This window comes from Narcine bancroftii, chromosome 4, assembly GCF_036971445.1.
Source record: "Narcine bancroftii isolate sNarBan1 chromosome 4, sNarBan1.hap1, whole genome shotgun sequence".
NCBI lineage: Eukaryota > Metazoa > Chordata > Chondrichthyes > Torpediniformes > Narcinidae > Narcine > Narcine bancroftii.
In genome coordinates this window covers 285,862,929-285,881,731 of record NC_091472.1, presented here as the reverse complement: position 1 = coordinate 285,881,731, position 18,803 = coordinate 285,862,929, and the positions used below count along the sequence as shown (strand labels likewise).

At 40.7% G+C, this 18,803-nt stretch overlaps 1 protein-coding gene across 2 annotated transcripts in view; it reads right to left on the bottom strand.

The window, feature by feature from the left end:
• LOC138762053 (protein mono-ADP-ribosyltransferase PARP14-like) overlaps positions 1–5,098 on the bottom strand; it is a 38,483-nt gene extending 33,385 nt beyond the window's left edge. Inside the window, exons 1-3 of one of the 2 annotated variants that reach the window (XM_069935272.1) lie at positions 5,018–5,098; positions 4,682–4,918; positions 4,366–4,587 (exon numbers count right to left, since the gene is read on the bottom strand). In XM_069935272.1, coding sequence (XP_069791373.1) covers positions 4,366–4,587; positions 4,682–4,891 — 432 coding nt within the window. In that variant the 5' untranslated portion in view covers positions 4,892–4,918; positions 5,018–5,098. Of the gene's footprint in view, positions 1–4,365; positions 4,588–4,681; positions 4,919–5,017 lie in introns of those variants that run through there. The other variant, XM_069935273.1, reaches the window with a different exon arrangement.
• Between the last annotated feature and the right edge of the window lie 13,705 nt (positions 5,099–18,803).

Here is an 18,803-nt window from a genome sequence, read left to right as displayed (position 1 = left end):
TTATTTTGTTCTATGACCATAACATCACATTTATTCATACGACTATTAGAAAAAGGTATGAAGAAAGGTATCAACAAATTTAGATCAGTATTGCAATGAGGCTGCAAAGTGATAGAGGTTTACAATACAGAAACAAGACTCTTCGGCCCAACTCGTAAAGCTAGCTTCATTTGCCTGTTTCGGTCCATGTCCTCTCACTCTTTTCTGTCCACGTACCTGTCTAAATGCTTACTGAACATTACAATTGGCCCCACTTTCTCTGGCAGCTAGTCTCATATACCCAAAATGTCTCTAAGTGGAAAAAGGTGTCCCTCTCACTTTAAATCTATTAGATTCCCCTACTCTTTTGGAAAAAGCCTTTTTTATGTCCCTCATGATTTTATAAACATCTGTAAAATGGCCGGCATGGTTGGCGTAGCTGCTAGTGCAATGCCTTGACAGCGCCAGCAATTGGGACTGGACCTAGATTTGAATCCCACACTATGCCTTGACAGTGCCAGCAAATGGGATTGGACCTAGGTTCGAATCTCGCGCTGTCTGTAAAGAATTTGTAAGTTCTCCCTGTGTCTGCGTGGGTTTTCTCCGGGGGCTCCGGTTTCCTCCCACCCTTCAAAAGAGTACTGGGTGTACATTAATGGGGTGTAATTTGGGCAGCACGGACTCATAGGACCAAATTGGCCTGGTACAGTGCTAGATGTCTAATTAATTAAATTAACCCCTCCTTAGCCTCCAATGTTCCAGGTAGAAAAGTCCCAGCCTTAAGCCCATGATTATAATTTACCAGTCCACCAGACCTGTTAACTGTGCAATACACAAAACTCAGTAGGTCATGCAGCATCTAAAGGAAGTAAAGGGTAACCAATGTTTCGGGCCTACGTTCTTCGTCAAGGTATGAGCAAAACAAAAGGCGGGTGCCTGAATTAAGGATGGGGAAGGTGGGGGAGGAGAGGAAAGGGGAAGGGGCAGGGGTAGAGCACAGGATAACCATTAAGAGGGTATTAGTGGATACAGTGGGAGGGTAGAAGAGAAAACAAGCTGAAAAGTGATGGGGAAGAGGATAACCCTCTGATAGAAGAGAAAAGGGAAGTGGGCGGGGAGCTGGAGGGCAAGAAGACAAAGGAAGCAGGACAGAGAGAGGCTCGGGGTAGGAGTTTATTGGAAATTGGATGTCAATGTTAATGCTGTCTGATTGGGAACTGGCCAGACAGAATACAAGGTGTTATTCCTCCAATTTGTGGGTAGCCTTGGTTTAGCAGTACATGAAGCCATGGATAAGGGTGTCAGTTTGGGGAATGGTGTGTAGAATTAAAAATGGTTGGCTACTGGGTGGTCCTTGCTATTGCAGTGGACAAAGCGAAGATGTTGAACAAAACGATATCGCAGTTTGCATCTAATCTCAAGGATGAAGAGGAGGCTGCATCAGATGCACTAAATAACCTGTGTGACCTGCTGAGTTGCTCGAGCACATTCATGTATTGCATTTGACCCCAGCATCTGCAGACTTTCCTCTTTAACTCAGTCCTAATAACGTTCTTGTGAATCTTTTCTGCACTCTTTACACCTTAATGATATCCCTTAAACTGGAACGGTTACAGAAAAGTTTGCATTAAATTAAAATGAATATTTACAGGTACATATTGAAAATGTCAAGCGTCCACCATTGTTCAAAAGAATGCAACTTGTCTTAGCAGAAATTAAATGCTGCCGATTGTGACTTTAGAGGCTTGAATCTCTCACAACGGTAGCATGTACACTTTTGGTATAATTCATGGTACTTGAACAATAGTATAAGCAAATCAAACTTTAGAGGTATTCAAAGTTACAGCTGGGCTTCACTGTGAGAATGAGAGGAAATAGATGAGTTTAATCTTTTTAGTGTATTTTGTTATTTGTTTCTTGTTAATGGGGGTCACAGTGTAACAGTCAGCTTAACAATATTAAGGCGACCCAATTTTGAATCTGGCACTGTAAGAAATGTGTACATTCTCCCCGTGTCTGCATGTGAATCCACCAGGTGCTGTGGTTTCCTGCCACCCACTCAAAAACCAAGGTTAATTGGTGTAATTTGGGGACATGGGCTTAAAAGGCCTGTTCCCATGCTGTATGTTAAAATTACAATTATATTATTGACTCTCTAGTCCAAACAACTTCAAGGTTGAGAGTAAAATATATTAAAAGAAAGAAATGTGAAAGGAAATATGTCACAAGTACAATTTTATTTTGTATCTTTTCCAGAATTGTAATTGAAGGTTTAGAAGGATCACTAAGGTTTAGAGCAGTGGTTCTATTCCCTACACCATAGGTGCTCTGTGATTAGTAAGGGATTGCTTAAGGTGGTATGTGGGTGGAAAGGGAAGCTCTAATCATACCTCACTGACTTATTATGTGCATGGTTTCATAACTCCAAAGGAAATGAGCCAATATCAATTTTTCTCAAGCAAATATTTCAGCAACAATTGGGTCAAGAGCAGTGATTCTCAATCTTCCCTTCCCACTCACAGACCACCTAAGCGATCCCTTACTAATCACAGAGCACAGATGGCATAGGGATTACTTAAAGTGGTATGTGAGTGGGAAAGAAAAAGGTTGAGGACCACTGATTTAGAAGTTTACAGGGTATCTCTGGCATCATTATATAGAAGAACAGAATCCCATTTTAAATAAAAATAAATCTTTTAATTGATGGGAGGAGAATTAGACTTGCCCAACCAAAGATAGTAAGTATTGGTTTGAAATGACGAAGCATCTGCTTTGAAAATTTAAAAGAAGCAACATTGTAATTGTTTAAAAAAATATAAAAATCTAAAACATGAACAATGATGAAATGATAGACCACATGCAATAAAGTGAAGCCATTGGCAGCAGAGTGGAGACATCACCTTAAACTAGGTATTACCGACATTGAAAAAGAACGAAAGGGTGTAAAAGAGAATTCTTGGGCTGATAAATGAAACTGAAGTAGATATTTATTGGACAGGAAATTAGCTGTTGTAAGCGAATTTGTTTGAAAGGCTTTGAAGATACTCAACAATATGGCAAATGCATCAAAAATGGTTGCGAGTCTGGAAATGCATTACCTAGCCATGAAAGACCCCAACAATGAAGACGCTGTTTACATCCGGTACCGCACGGATGGCAGTCTCTTCAATCTGAGGCGCCTGCAAGCTCACACCAAGACACAAGAGAAACTGGTCCGTGAACTACTCTTTGCAGATGATGCCGCTTTAGTTGCCCATTCAGAGCCAGCTCTTCAGCGCTTGACGTCCTGCTTTGCGGAAACTGCCAAAATGTTTGGCCTGGAAGTCAGCCTGAAGAAAACTGAGGTCCTCCATCAGCCAGCTCCCCACCATGACTACCAGCCCCCCCACATCTCCATCGGGCACACAAAACTCAAAACGGTCAACCAGTTTACCTATCTCGGCTGCACCATTTCATCAGATGCAAGGATCGACAATGAGATAGACAACAGACTCGCCAAGGCAAATAGCGCCTTTGGAAGACTACACAAAAGAGTCTGGAAAAACAACCAACTGAAAAACCTCACAAAGATAAGCGTATACAGAGCCGTTGTCATACCCACACTCCTGTTCGGCTCCGAATCATGGGTCCTCTACCGGCACCACCTACGGCTCCTAGAACGCTTCCACCAGCGTTGTCTCCGCTCCATCCTCAACATCCATTGGAGCGCTCACACCCCTAACGTCGAGGTACTCGAGATGGCAGAGGTCGACAGCATCGAGTCCACGCTGCTGAAGATCCAGCTGCGCTGGATGGGTCACGTCTCCAGAATGGAGGACCATCGCCTTCCCAAGATCGTATTATATGGCGAGCTCTCCACTGGCCACCGTGACAGAGGTGCACCAAAGAAAAGGTACAAGGACTACCTAAAGAAATCTCTTGGTGCCTGCCCCATTGACCACCGCCAGTGGGCTGATGTCACCTTAAACCGTGCATCTTGGCACCTCACAGTTTGGCGGGCAGCAACCTCCTTTGAAGAAGACCGCAGAGCCCACCTCACTGACAAAAGGCAAAGGAGGAAAAACCCAACACCCAACCCCAACCAACCAATTTTCCCTTGCAACCGCTGCAATCGTGTCTGCCTGTCCCGCATCGGACTGGTCAGCCACAAACGAGCCTGCAGCTGACGTGGACTTTTTACCCCCTCCATAAATCTTCGTCCGCGAAGCCAAGCCAAAGAAAAAGACCTAGCAAATGAACAGTGAATACAATCAAAACATTCTGTATTTTAAATTATTAATTCCATGGAAAACACAAAATAAATTTTAAATATGTAGCTTTGTAAATCAAACCAGTCAAGGTGTATATTTTCAGTAAAAGATGAGTAATTTTCTGCTTAATCCTTACCTGAATAGTACGATGATCATTAGGATGTACTACAAGGTAAACAGTCTTAAGATGTGCTGACCGTCTCTCACTACTATACTTCAGAACTACCTTGAACATAATTCTTGCGACAACATCCCTTGGGAAAGATAAATTGCCAGTTCCAATTGCTGGAAATGCGATGGAATCCAGCTGTGACACCTCTGTGCTCTTCAAGCAATCTTTGATTATGTTTTTCAAGACCTGCAATGTAATTTGATATTTAATCTTCAAACTAATATCATAAATTTTTGAAAATATAAATTGGGGCAATGGTGTTAACAATAAAGTCTGTTACCTTTTCTGAATTCCCAATTCTTCTGTCAAAATGAGGAACAACAGCATGAAACACTTCAGTGCAGTCAAGGTTACAACCTTTTGTTTCATAAATCTTTCCCATGTAAGGACCTTTCTTATGTCCTTCTTTCTGCAATAATATTCCAAGTTCTGGGCCAGCTTTGGCTGATATTGCTTTGGACACTGCACCTGAAGAGAGCTTTAGATCCATTCCAATAACATTGACAAGAACTGCAGCCTAAAAATAGGACATTAATTCAATGGGAGAATAAAGGTGAAATGAGAATTCTGAGAACAACTATCAATTTCAAATAAACAAGTTTCATGGAAGACTTACTGTAATATTTTCAATATTTCCTTTGACAACAAGGATTTTTAGACCACTTCTTGATGGGTTTTTCAAATGTTTGCACCAGTGCCATCTGCCTCATTGACAGTGGTTTTTGACTGTCTTCGCCACCAGTCCCAAAAACCTCCCAGGGAGCCCGAGGTCCCCGCTCCTGCCTGTGTGTCAGAGGCAACTTCTTCAATGGGGACAGCACTGCACCCTATGTTGAGAATGGAGTCGCCGTTGCTGATGACTTGGACCCAACTCCATTTGGCATCTTCCTGGACTGAAGCAAAGATTTCATTAAAATAAAAACTTATTGCAATTAAACTGGCACCAACAGAGCATCAGAGCCCCACATGGGCTAGTCGGGTGTTGAACTTGTTCCACTTGTGGTATCATGTTGGTGCTAAAAAGTTCTTTTTTGGGATCTTTTTGGTTTTTGGAACTTTGGAAACAGGGTACTCCTCTTCTATGTCACCATCATGATGTAATTAGACATACAAATTTAACAAAAGTTAGTTTAATGTTTCTCCAACTTACTACAAAAGTTAGTTTAATGTTTCTCCAACTTAGTACATGATACAGCAAATCTGAAATTATCTTTGTGTCCAGCTTAAAGTTGTCTTTCATAATTCCCAACCTTTTTTTTTAAAAAAAAAACAGGAAGCAAACCTTTTGGGGGAAAAAAAAATTGTTGTCCTGTGTTATTAAACCAAGGTTGTAATGCGGTCTGAAGCTGAACAGTCCCGGCAAATTCTGACATATCATTCAGCAACTTCCCAAGGAGTAACTTCTATTTGAGTGCACTTTTAATGCCTTCTTTTATTGCTTTTCTGATGTTTGAGAGCAGTCTACATAGTAAATTGAATCAAATTTATCTTGATTTTTGTCAGCAGAGAATATTTAGACACGAGTGTGACTAGAGTGCAAATGTTCCTTACCACAACTGAGGTGATACGAGGTCCCATAGCCTTTGTTTTTACACATTTTGCTACAATACTGAAAGAAGCCATTCAAACCACTGAGTCTATGCCAGCTCACGAAGCAATCTTATTCCCCAAATCATTTTTTTTCCTTTTGCTGTCACTAGTTTTCCCATCAATTTATTTCTGGTGTTAATCAAATTGGCCGAAGACAGCTTCAGTGAACTTCAGCAGAAATTCACTCGACACTTCCAGTTGAAGATGGTTGAGATGTGACAGTTCTTTTCTTATCCTGCATCCCTCCATCATCTAGGAGGGGAATGCTCTTTAAGACTTCTTCAAAACCCACTTAAAATCAGAAACTTTTCTTTTAAGAAACCATAAACCTCCAACTTTTCATACTGTGTTGAAATATACAAAGTCAAGCAGATTAAATAGCTAAATAAAATATTTGGTTGCAGCCTAATCTATATCTAGAAAATCTATTAAGCATTTAGATCAATTCCATCCTGAAAAAAAAAAAAAAATACTTTTTTTGTCATTCCGGCATCATTGTATGGGGAGGGGGAGGGGGAGGGGGTGGGGTGGGGGGGGAAAGGGATATATCATTATTTATTTATTTTTGGAAATGTACTTATATTCTTCATCTTTGGTATCTTTGTGTTTTCTATACAAATTAGTGCTTGTTCTATAAAACTCAATAAAAATGATTGAAAGAGAATAAAATACAAGGAAGGCACAAACATTTTAATTCTCCATTTCATACTTGAAAATGTTAATCACTCGACTTGCCTTCAACATTTGCATAGGTCACCGTTAGCTTTCTGCCCTCTCGGTTAAAATATGGAAGGGGTCCAGCACTAGAACTGAAGTTTTTGAAATATCTATGGAGATGATCATCACTGATGTCTGCATTGGATAAAATTACAAGAAGTGTTTTCTGTTCTTCCAAAAACAATTGTCCATCTTCTTTTTCTATATGAAAAGGATACAAAATTTTACAAAATTCAGCCATTTGATGATGAGGCTACATCACACATATACAATAATGACACTTTGTAAAGCATTTAACTAATTTTAATACAAACACATAAACATTACAACATAAATCAAACATACAAAGCGAGAGAAAGGCCAAGTCATTTTGGCTCTTGAGTATTGCCCTGCCATTTATGATCCACATTCAACTCCACATTCTGAGCAACTCATTTCTAAATTAAATATGTTCAAAGATTTGGCTTTCCACCATATTTTGAGGAGGAGAGCTCCAATGACTCACGACCTACTTGACTCTAAACTTTACCTACCTATTTTCAGGGCTTTGTGTCCCAAGTAAAATTCAGCTATTAAAGATAGCCAACGGTAGATATAAATACATTTTAAAATCAGACATCCGCTTTGTGGTATTCTGCTTCAATTCTATGAATACACGATGCTGTGCATATTGCATGACTAAACATTGTAAAGAAAGAAAAACTAATAATAGCATGGAGAGAAGGATCATAAGGCAGCATTATAATCAAGACTGTTGGTGCATTCACAAGAGTAAACAATGTCTGTCATTGTTGACTGGACCAGAATATTAGAGAAATATAATTTCATGGGTATTTTTGATGGAAAGAGTAAATAATATTGGGATTTGTCTGGATCAACTTTCCGATCCTGTAGAGTGCTAATGCAGCTCTGTTTTGGATGGAGCCAAATAAAACCCACAAAGTAAAAACCATTAGTTATTGTTTATGAAATTAGTTTTTAAAAAGTGGTACAGTGAAATGAAGTGCAGAGTGAATTTACAATATTACTTCCCACCCCTTCCCCCTTTCAACCCACCTGCCCGCCCTCCACACACGCAGTTCTCTCATTAGTAGATACACTTCATTCATAAATAAAGGCAGTACCAGGACCCCCAAGCAGCTGGTCGGGAGAGTTTGTCCGCCTGTTGGCTCTTGACTCCACCCACGATTGACTGCATGGTATCTGCGCCTGAAGCAAATGAATCATGCTGAAAAAAACCTAATTGCCATGAATTACTGCAGGAAGTGCTAATTAACACTGTTGCAATTCTGGCATGTAACATTAGGAGAATAACATGGGATAATCAAAAATAAAATGGGTTATTTTAGCCACCACAAAAGTGTTGATGTTGCCACAGGGACTTTATAATCTTTAAATATTGTGAAACGGTGAAATTTCCATTCATCTATTCCCATTTCCATTACTGCAATAAAGGAATATCTTGTCTTTGTCACATTGCTCTCATTACTTTATCCATTGTGGGGATGTAAATTTTTAGAACACTGATAGCAAGTTGTTGGCAGTCGATTATTTTTCATATGACTGAAATTGAAAATTCAATATTTCAGGATTAGGTAGGAGGGGCCCATTCACCCACAGTGTTAAAATATTTACTTGGGCATGATAGGTTCCAGTTCTATTTATGACAGCGATGGTGGATTGTCTTGTTACATTAAATATGTTTATTTCCTGTCTTTTAACTCTGTAGGCTGCTGAGGGAATGTCAGCAACCAGGCTACGCAGCAGGAGAAAGGATTATTTTGTGGCATAATATGCCATAGACACTGAAAGGTGGGGCCTCCCCAGGGGAAACCAATCCTCCCCCCTCTCCTATCCTGCCACCACAGAATGTTCGCTATTGCATATTGCATTTGTATTGTATATAGATATGTTTTTGGGAGATAAATTGGGGAAGTTTTTTTTTTAAATGTAGGTCACATACAAACACTTTAAAACTTATTTAAAATACTGGAGCTCTGCTCATGTTAGACAGGCCGGCGCAAAGGGCCTTTGCAAAAGCTTTTGAGAGTGCCCAAGAGACTTCACTAATGGATTGTTGTTTACAAAAAGGCAACAGGTGACCACAGGCTGTCTGGAGTGGAACTTGCTGTTCTAAGAGGGTGATGTGGTTTTGCAAGCAAAGAGAGTAAAACAGGCTTTGTCTCAGAGGGAGAGAGGAAATTCAGTTCTGCAGTTCTATAGTCAGCAGCAGCAGCTGGGACTGGAATAGGACAAGTTGGAATGCTTGTGCAAAAATCCCATTTGGAAGATGGGTTGTGAGTGCTTAGTTCAGTCTGGTCAAATTCCTTGTGCTTCATGCAAGAGGACTGGCTGCCTAATGTTTCACTTCAAATAAGAGAAACAAAAAGGAACTCTGTGGTGACCTGAAAGAAAGAGGTTATCATCTGGAGAACCCTGATGGGTCAAGTTTCTTCAGCAAGGCACTGAAGTGGCTGGTTATAAGTAATCAGTCGTGAGCGCCCAGCAAACAATACATTTCTCTCTGAAAACCGACAAGAACATTCCTGAGCAGTAACCATTTACCTTTCAAGCACCAAAGCCTGGTGAACATCATAAATGTTAAATTCTGTGCACAACCAATGAACTTCGAGAAATGAGAAGTGAGATTGGATTGTGAATCAAATAACTTTTCTGAATTTACGCACATACTACATACAAGTACGCTTAGAATTAGAAGGGGGTTGTTAGGTTAGTTAAGTCAATAGTGATAAGTTCGAGTGTGATTCTGTTTTCATATTTAAAGATAATTAAAAGCAACTTTTGTTTAAGTAACCATTTGCCTTGGTGAATATCTATTGCTGCTGGGTTTTAGGGTCCTCTGGGCTTGTAACAATATCATTCCCCCGAAAGGTGTTAATATTATCTCATAAAGATCAAAGTGTATATTTTTAATACACTTTCTGTAAAGTTTGCAACCCTTGTTGCATCTTTCTTTTTTTAATATTATTTTCAAAAAAAAACAGAATATACAGAAAACATGAAAAAGTAATGTAATGAATATAGCAAGCAATTAGTTTCAAATTAATTGAACATTTCCATATAGATTGAGTAAAGAAATAAAAAGTTAATGCATAAAACAAAAAATCTAACTGATGAAGAAAAATTAAAAAAAAAAACAACTGGTCAATCCACTCAGAGTAATTTCAGGTAATAGAAAAGAGATTCTTCCTGAGTAAACACAGCACATTTGGGTTATAAAAAGAAACACAACAAACGAAAATATTAACTAAATGGTTGCCAGGTTTTTTTGAAGTTAAAGGTAGTATCAAATGTCCGACGAAATCTAATCATCACATAATGGAGGAAAGCCATTGACGTAGGTGGATTGCAATCTTCCCATTTGAGTAATCTAGCTCTCCTTGCCATCAAGCTTGAAAAGGCTACTGTCCGAAGGACTGAAGCCGGTGCAAAGCCTGATCCCAATATTCTGATCCCAAAAATAGCTGTGAAAATGTTAGGCTGTAAATCTATGTCCAACACTTTAGCTAAAGTTTCAAAAACACCTTGCCAAAACTTAGCTAACTTTGAACAGGACCAAAACATATAAATCCGAAGAGGCCACTTTGACTTATATCTATCACAAATAGGACTTGTATTAGGAAAAAATATGGGCCAATCTGTCCTTAGACATATGTGTCCTGTACACTACCTTGATCTGAATAACAGGCACAAATTGAAGAAGTATTGACAAGTCAAAAAATTCTTTCCCATAAATCATCAGAAAGTCAGAAAGTAGCTGCTCAAATTCTTTAATTTTATCATTGGATATAGGACACAAATTAAGTAAGCTCTTATAAATATTAGCGATCAATCCTTTTCGGGAAGGATTTAATTGAAGAAGATTATGAATCAAATTAGTTGAAAAGGCGAAAGGAAAATTTGGCAGAAAACAGTGTAGAAAACTATAAATTTAAAAATTTCTAAGAAGATGCATCTTCGGCAAATGGGCAACCCCTGTCGTATCTATGAATTCAAAGTCACTTTTATTTTCTCAGTCAAGCCTCATTCATTCACAAAGTCTTTGTCTCTCAGCCACAAAAGACCACGCGCCTCATTGACTTGCGGCAGGTGAATGTCCGCGGAAGCTGCAATGCATTGGGTTGCATGGGATGCTGCGAGGTGGAAGAGAATCAATGACCGCTGACTGGCATTCACACACATGTACGCGGTGCGTACCTCCCTCCCTCCCTCCCTCCGAGACATGGGGTCAGCAAAATGAGAGGACAAGGAGCACGTCACGGGGAGAAGGGCGGTAAGGCAAAGTGGATGGCGTGGTGGCAGTGAGGGATGGTGGTGGGGTGAAGTAAGTTTTAATTGGGGGGTAGGGTGTAATTCAGTGCTTTCCATAGACACTAATTTCCCTAGATATGCCACTGGAGACATGGGAATAAGGACTGAGACCTGATGTGGCATGGGAAGTTTGGGCATGAGCTTAGAGAAGAATGAGACTTGGCAAAAAAATATTGTGCAAATAAACAGCAATGTTATTTGTAGATTGTTGAGGAACACATAGCCTTCCTGTCTGGAACATTGTGGAATGAGGATGGTCACTTGCACCTCTGACTGAAACTTACTTGGAAATTGCATCACCTGCCAATCAAGGTTGGACTCCAGCCACTCATTAGTGCACACCTTGCCATTGGCTAATTTAAATTACTCAGGGTCATCATTGGCTGGATGCCCAGCTCAGACTGTATAAAACATCGATGCACAGCACATTTCTTTCTCTCTGCCTTGTGATCCAAGTCCTAGACATCAGTCCATGCCAGGTCACTGCTGTGGATATCACTGGAAGAGTCGAGGGCAAGGTGTGCACTACACTTAAGCTGAGCCGTAGTACTGTGATAGATCAGTGGTTGGGGAGAGCAGCACTGGTTCTGGGAACTGCAAGTTTGTTTGAAAGTCAGTTGGTAGAGTATGTACAAGTACATGAGTGTGTAGAAGATAGGTGGCCGGTAGTATCAGAGTCCAGTCTTGGTTCAATGGGAATGTCTCTGCAGTTGTTTAGTAGTAGAGTAATTAAGTATTGTTTGACATCTTCCCCTGTTTGTCTCCCATGTGTTCAATAAAGTTACCTTTGATTGCAACACTTGTGTCCAGACTCACCTGATACTTTCCAAACACATCACAGGGTCAAACCAATCATCTGAGGAAGGGAACCTTGAGAGTATTATCAGCAAAGTGGGATATAGTGCAAGAGGAAATAAGTTTTTTTTTAAAAAAAGCCACTCAGGAAAAAAATCTTCCTCTCTTGCAGCAGCCCAGCTTATCACACATTTAACTAAAACCAGATCAGTCCTTTAAGCCCCTTGATGCTCATGCATGTGACAGCAAATGAGTGCAGTACCTCACTTGCCATCACCGAGTAAGCCCATCAGTCTGCATAGACTCATGAATCCTTGGGATGAAGGTCCAGGTTTACAGCTCTGATCTGATAATGACTCTTCAGGACAGTATTTTGTGCACTGATGTTTTGGAGCATTGCTGGAGCAACATTCCTCTCATTTTTGGATCCTTCTCGTCTCCTTCCTGCTTATGTGGATCGACCCAAATTAATATTAGATTTATGTATTCATAACCAAAATACTTTCATCAACCCTGCAGCACTTATTTCAGCTTTTTTTTTTGCCACTCAGTTATACATATTTTTACATCAAGGTTTTCAAGTCAACATTAATCAATTTGTGGAAAGATGCTTTTGAAAGAAAGCCCTTTTGCAGTCAGCAATCATCAGTTAGAGTGAATCAATGCTTTAATGTTTTAAGGACAAGTACCTTTTCCTGAAGTGGGTTGGTTTCCTACGAAAACCATATGCTGTCAAAACAGAAAATCAATGTCAAGATTGAAAAAGAAAATATAAAATATTTTATGATCACCAATTCCACAATGCACATATAAACTTACATCCTGCCCTGGAGTCTGTTGATCTTCTGCTTCCCCATCCTGTTCCTTAGCACCCTGAGATGGAAGTCTGACAGTAAAACTAATAATGCCTCTCTTTTGCAGATCAATCCAGTGAGTCTCTTTCTCCAAAACAAGGCACCTTACTAAAGAAAACATTAGAAGCAGTTATAAATCATAAATTATGTTTTAAGTTGCAACACATATCAAATACATCATAATTATTCTGGTGTTTCGACTGAACAGTAAAAATGAATGTGTTTATTTTCAATAAAGCCCAGAGTATTATTATACAATACATTGGTCAATGTTTAATTACTGCAAGTTGCACACTGAAAATTAAACCATAAATTGTAGGTCCTTATTTACACCAATCCTATCTGAAAAGCCAGTGTGTTCACTTGCCTTAAGCAGAAAGGAGGAAAATGCAGATTCCATCATATTCAACAGGAGATAATGAGGGGGGGGGGGGGGGGGCAGTACAATCCAGGTGATCCAGTAACATATGGAGCAGCTACTGCTAGTCCCCAGAAATGGCCTGCACTAACCATGCTGACCAGGGTGAAGTCCTGAACCAATCAGTGCTGAGCAGCTGCATTGTTTGTCCTGGTTGGCTAAACACCTGCGCTCCCCAACAGACTCTCTACGCTGAGGCTATTTATTGCTGTTTAAGTTCCTGCTGCAAATTGATTTTTGCAGTTACAAAATTTTTAAATATCATATTTAGACTCCCTCCAATCCTGCTCTCTGCAAATCTGTGTAAATGCATACATGATAAAAATTAAATTTATAATTTCAAGTAATGGAACTTGTTACTTTTTTTTCCAGAGCAGGCTGTAAATGAAATCCTGTGTGCAGATAAGAAAAAAAAGACATGCATTTCTCCAGCATCCTTCACACTCTTTCCTGTATGCTCAAAGACGTTTCCAGCTTAAAAATTTTTTTTTTTAAGTGGAGTCACTGTTGGAGGAAACACAGCAGCTGACAGGAACCCAGGTGCCCTCATCCAGCAATGAATAAGAACTGCTTTCAGGGAAATAGGTTCTATTCTTCTGTAAGAAGCTCCAATTGTTATATATGGTAACCTGATGCAACCAGGTTCCCCTTTCTCCACCTAATGCTCGTTCTCTCCCTCTTCACTCACTTCCACCCATCTCCTACTTTACCCCTGATGAAGGGCTCAAGCCCAAAACATTGATTATGCATCTTTGCAATATAAATTACACCATTTGAGCAGCTGAGTTTCTCCAGCTTTGTGCTTTTACTTCAACTGCAGACTTCAGTATTTTACTTTTCCTACTTTACACCTCCGTTTCACCTCTTTATACTGGCCATCTCCCCTCACCACCTGAATCAACATCTAGCCCGTTGCCTCCACAGATCCTGCTTGACCTCAAGTGATTGGACTTTAAAAAGTCACTGTAAATGTGTGGAAAAGAAAAAGTGTATATCATGACTATTGTGATTTATGGTGTGAAAAATAAAAAATTTAAAAAAAAAGTGATTGGACTTTTATTCCAGATTCCAGCATTTGCAGTCTCTTATGCCTCCACAAACTCTGGAATGGTTTCCCTAAACCAGTGGTTCCCAACCTTTTTTATGTCCTGCACCCCTAAAAAAAATTATATGTTCTCACACCCCTTAAAGTAATAATTTATTTAAGAATAAAGGTGAAAGTGACCAAAACAAATTTGTATAATCAATTTTTAAAAATATAAACAAAAATGAAACATATGGAAAAGAAAAAATATTACAACAAATTAAAATTTGCATAAACCCTACAAAAAAATTAAATTTTCATCCATGCATAAAATTTCTTTAAAAAAAATCAAAGAATTAAATGTTCAAATGTTCATAAGCCAATTTAAATTTAATGACTCCTTTGTTCCTGTTTATTGCTTAAGAGTTTTTCAAAACGTGGCATTTTGTGGCTGCTAGCGACCCGTATGTCTGTCTGCCTGTGCACCCAAGCGACTTCTAGATTTTGTCTTGATTGACAAAAGGGCACTAAATCCAGACTCGCACAAGTTTGTCGTCGAGAATGTTTGGGCTTTTTCACAAAGTCTTGGAAACATGTCCATTGCCGAACACCAATATTGTTCCAAAATTTGCTTTCAAACTGCATGATTTGTGCGCAGTTCAATAAGATCTTCCTTCAGCTCTTCATCATCCGACATATTATCCAAGTTGAAGGAGTATGGATTTATTAAAAAAACTGAAATGTTATCTCACACCCCCAAGAGGTGCGAGCACCCCTGGTTGGGAAACCCTGCCCTAAACATTTATTTATTTCGACCTTTAAGGAAACCATTAAACTCGAACTCTTTGGTGAAGGTGAGCTTCCTCAATACCTTTTGATGTGGTTGGGGGTAAACAATAAAATCTGCAGATGCTGGTGTATTGTAGAATACACAAAAGTGCTGGAGAACTCAGCAGGTCATGCAGCATCCATATAAAAAAAAAGGCAGCCAACGTTTTGGGCCTGAGGCCTTCATTGAGAATGTGGAGAAACAGAGAGAAACAAATAAAAAGATGTGGGGAGGAGGAGAGGAAATGGGGAGAGGCATGGGCTAACAGGAAAGAGGGTTGAAGAGAAGCCCAGAAGGCCAGGAAGGGTAGTTGATGGGAGAAAGAAGGGGTGGGGAACTGGAGGAAAAGCAGCAGAGGGTTAGGTAAAGAGACTCGGAGAGGGAGTTAATGGAAATTGGGGGGTTGATGTTAATGGTGTCTGGTTGGAGACTGCTGAAGCAGAATACAAGGTGTTGCTTATGTAGGAGTTGGCCAGTATTTTTTATTTTTTCTTTCTTTATGGCTCTCCTTAGAAGAGTTGGCTGAAGGGGGGGGGGGGCACTCTTTTCTTTCGATTTGTAAAAAAATAACATTCATGTTTATGGTTAATTGTTGTATATGTCATATATTATTTGTTTTTTGAACGAATAAATAAAGTTTTTTAAAAAAATGTAGGAGTTGGCTTTGGCTTCCCAATTAATCATAAGATTCAGTCGTGCATTGCAGGAAGAAGATATCAATTTTGGTGACTTATTTTTGTTTATACACAAAATATAGGAGCACAGAGATTTGTGTTGAAGGTGAATTAATTCATCATCTTGAAGGAGCACTGGGGATTCACAAAGCAAACAAGATCTGGTGCAGGTGAACAGCAGCAAGAGCTCTATGAAAGCAGTTCTGCTGCGGCAAAAGTCAACAAATAAGTTACCACTGAGCATCTAGCTGTCTAAAGAAAGATGGTATTCATGACACAAGTAATTGCTGAACGCACTGGGCTACTTGGCAAACAGCTTCAAAAATATTTCAGATATTATGGTTGTATCTTTCACCTGGCAGTATGAAGCACATGATTGCTTTTACAGCTAAGCATTTTCCAAAGACAAGTGTTGATTTTGAAGATCAAAACCTCAGACCTGGAACAGCAGACAGCAGTGATAACTGCCCTATGTGCTGCTCAGACTCAAAGGATGTGAAGTGGGGAACACAAGGCACTGGAACAATACCATCCATGCTGCCTCCACGAAAATCTCCAAATTAGCTGAATGGATAAGAGACTAATGTTAATGCAACCCCCCCACCCCCACCCCCCCAAGCCACTGAGGCCCTAGCTACACCCAATTACATTTGTTGGTCAGCCCATGCTATTGTATGCATGCCCCTCGCCAGACTTTAAATTTTTAGACATACAACACAGTAACAGGCCCTTCTGGCCCACAATCCCATGCTGCCCAAATACCCCAATTAACTCATAATTTGAAACAAAGACTCTATTCTGACTTTGTCACAGGCAGATTACCAAACAGATGGAACAAAGGATTCAAGGTGTGCTCTAGGGGAACAAAAATGCTATGTCCCCATTGATTCTTGGAAATCTCTGGCCCTTGATTACTTGATTGAAGGAGGAATGTTCAAGATAATCTTGTAGCAGCTCTTCGGAGGCTTAATCGGACTGGCTTTGGAGGTTCCGAGTGACGTCATTTGGAATGCGCAGAGTTTTAAAAGGCTGCGCATGAATGTTTGAGTAAAAGTCTTTTTTCTGAACTTTGACTCGACTATATCTGATCATTTTCTCGTTCTTCATTTCACACTGCAACAGTTGCGATATTGGTGACCACAATGGGACACAAACGGATTATGGATCCATCATGGTCAACATAGCAGTTTCACTCAAACTGCCTGTCTTTTGAGCCACTCCATCTGTGTTCAGGCAGGCTGAGGCACAGTTCCATATTCACAAGATAGAAGTGGACGCCACTAAGTACCATCATGTGGTAAGCGCCCTCAGCCAGGACACGGCCAGTGAAGTAGTGGATTTCCTTCGGGATCCACCACCTCGCGGCAAGTACAAAGCCCTAATGCCCTCCTTCTCTGGATTTACAGTCTCTTATGGTGGACTCCTCCATATCGATGGCCTGGGGGACCGTGCCCCTTCAGAGTTAATGAACGACATGTTGGCACTGGCAGACGGCCATAAGCCTTGCTTGGTCTTTGAGCAGTTGTTTTTAAGAGCACATGCCAGAAGACACACAACCTCATGTTGACTGATGAGAACTTTGATAAAACCTCGAACAGTGGCCGCCTGTGCAGACATTCTGTGGTGTGCAAAACTGCAAGATGCAAGACCCACAGAAATTAATGCTGCATTACCTCCAAAGGCCCAGGCTCCACAAGTACTAATGATGAAGGCACACTTTGCCAAGGACACGCTGGGGTTCTGCAGCTTGCCGCTGTCGACCCCCTTTCACTTTTCTGGAAAAACGCCATGGCCAGTTTTCACTAATGGCTACAGTGGCTGGCCACCATAACAGCCAAACTCTCCCAGCACAAATTTCTTGTCGGCAAGTGTGCTGAGATTAGTGTCCTTCCTCCTTTGGGCTTTGACATCCATACCAGGTCTGGCACTTACTGCAATGAATAATAGTTCGATTTGTGCATACAACATGGACTATACCCCTGAAATTCAGCATCATTAAGTTCACATGGAAGTTCATTCTTGTTGCTGTGTCCCAGCTGTTACTGTGTGCCAACTTCCTCAGAGCCCACTCACTAATGATGGGCTGAAAAGGGTGCTGATAGTGAACACTGCAATGTTCCTGACTCTGTCTTGGAAAAACCAAACTACCCACACCACACCTAGATGCCATGGAGTACTCAAACAATGAATTTGCCAAACTTCTTGTGGAGTTTTCAGACTGTCACTCCCAGTTCTCCACTGCCACACCCAAACATGGTGCCACACACATCCTCACCCTAGAACCTCCTCTACACACCAGAGCCCAAAGCCTGCTGCCTGACAAGTTGAGGCTTGCAAAATAAGAGTTCCAAAAAATATGGAGGAACTTGGAATCATACGCAGGTCTGATATAGCTCATGGGCTTCCCCAGTACATATGGTGTCCAAAGCCACAAGAGGCTGGGGACCTTGTGGGGATTACAGGCATTTCAATAATGCTACCACTGCAGACCGCTACCCTGTACTGGACTTTACAACTAATCTTCATGGGGCCAGGATATTTTCTAAAATTCACTTGGTGCACGAGTACCACCAAATACCTGTAAACCCTGAGGATGTGCCAATTATAACACCATTCGGCCTCTTCGAATTTTTGAGAATGCCTTTTGGGCTCAAATATTTCAGTGACTAATGGACACTGTGGGGTGTGATATGGACTTCCTTTTTGCATATGTGGACGACATATTCATCACTGGCCACTCCGTCAAAGAGCACCTGCAGCATCGGCATTTACTCTGCCGCCACCTACAGGAGTTCGGGCTAACTGCAAACTCTGCCAAGTGCAAATTCGGGCAGTCCTCTATCGAGTTCTTGGGACATCTGATCAGTAGCCAGGGTATCGTTCCATCGCCTAGCAAGGTGGAAGCCATCCTCAAATTCATGAGGCCCGATACCATCAAAGGACTCCAGGAATTTGTGGGGATGGTCAATTTCTATCGTTGCTTTCTACTCTCTGCAACTCATATTATGAAACCCCTCCGACCTCAAGTCCAGTGGTGCTAAAGAACTCAAGTGGACAAATGAGATGATAGTAGGATTCCAGCAGACCAAAGACGCCCCAGCGAAGGCAATATTACAGCCCCACTCACAAATGGATGCCTTGACAATCGTCGTTTCCGATGCGGCAGTAG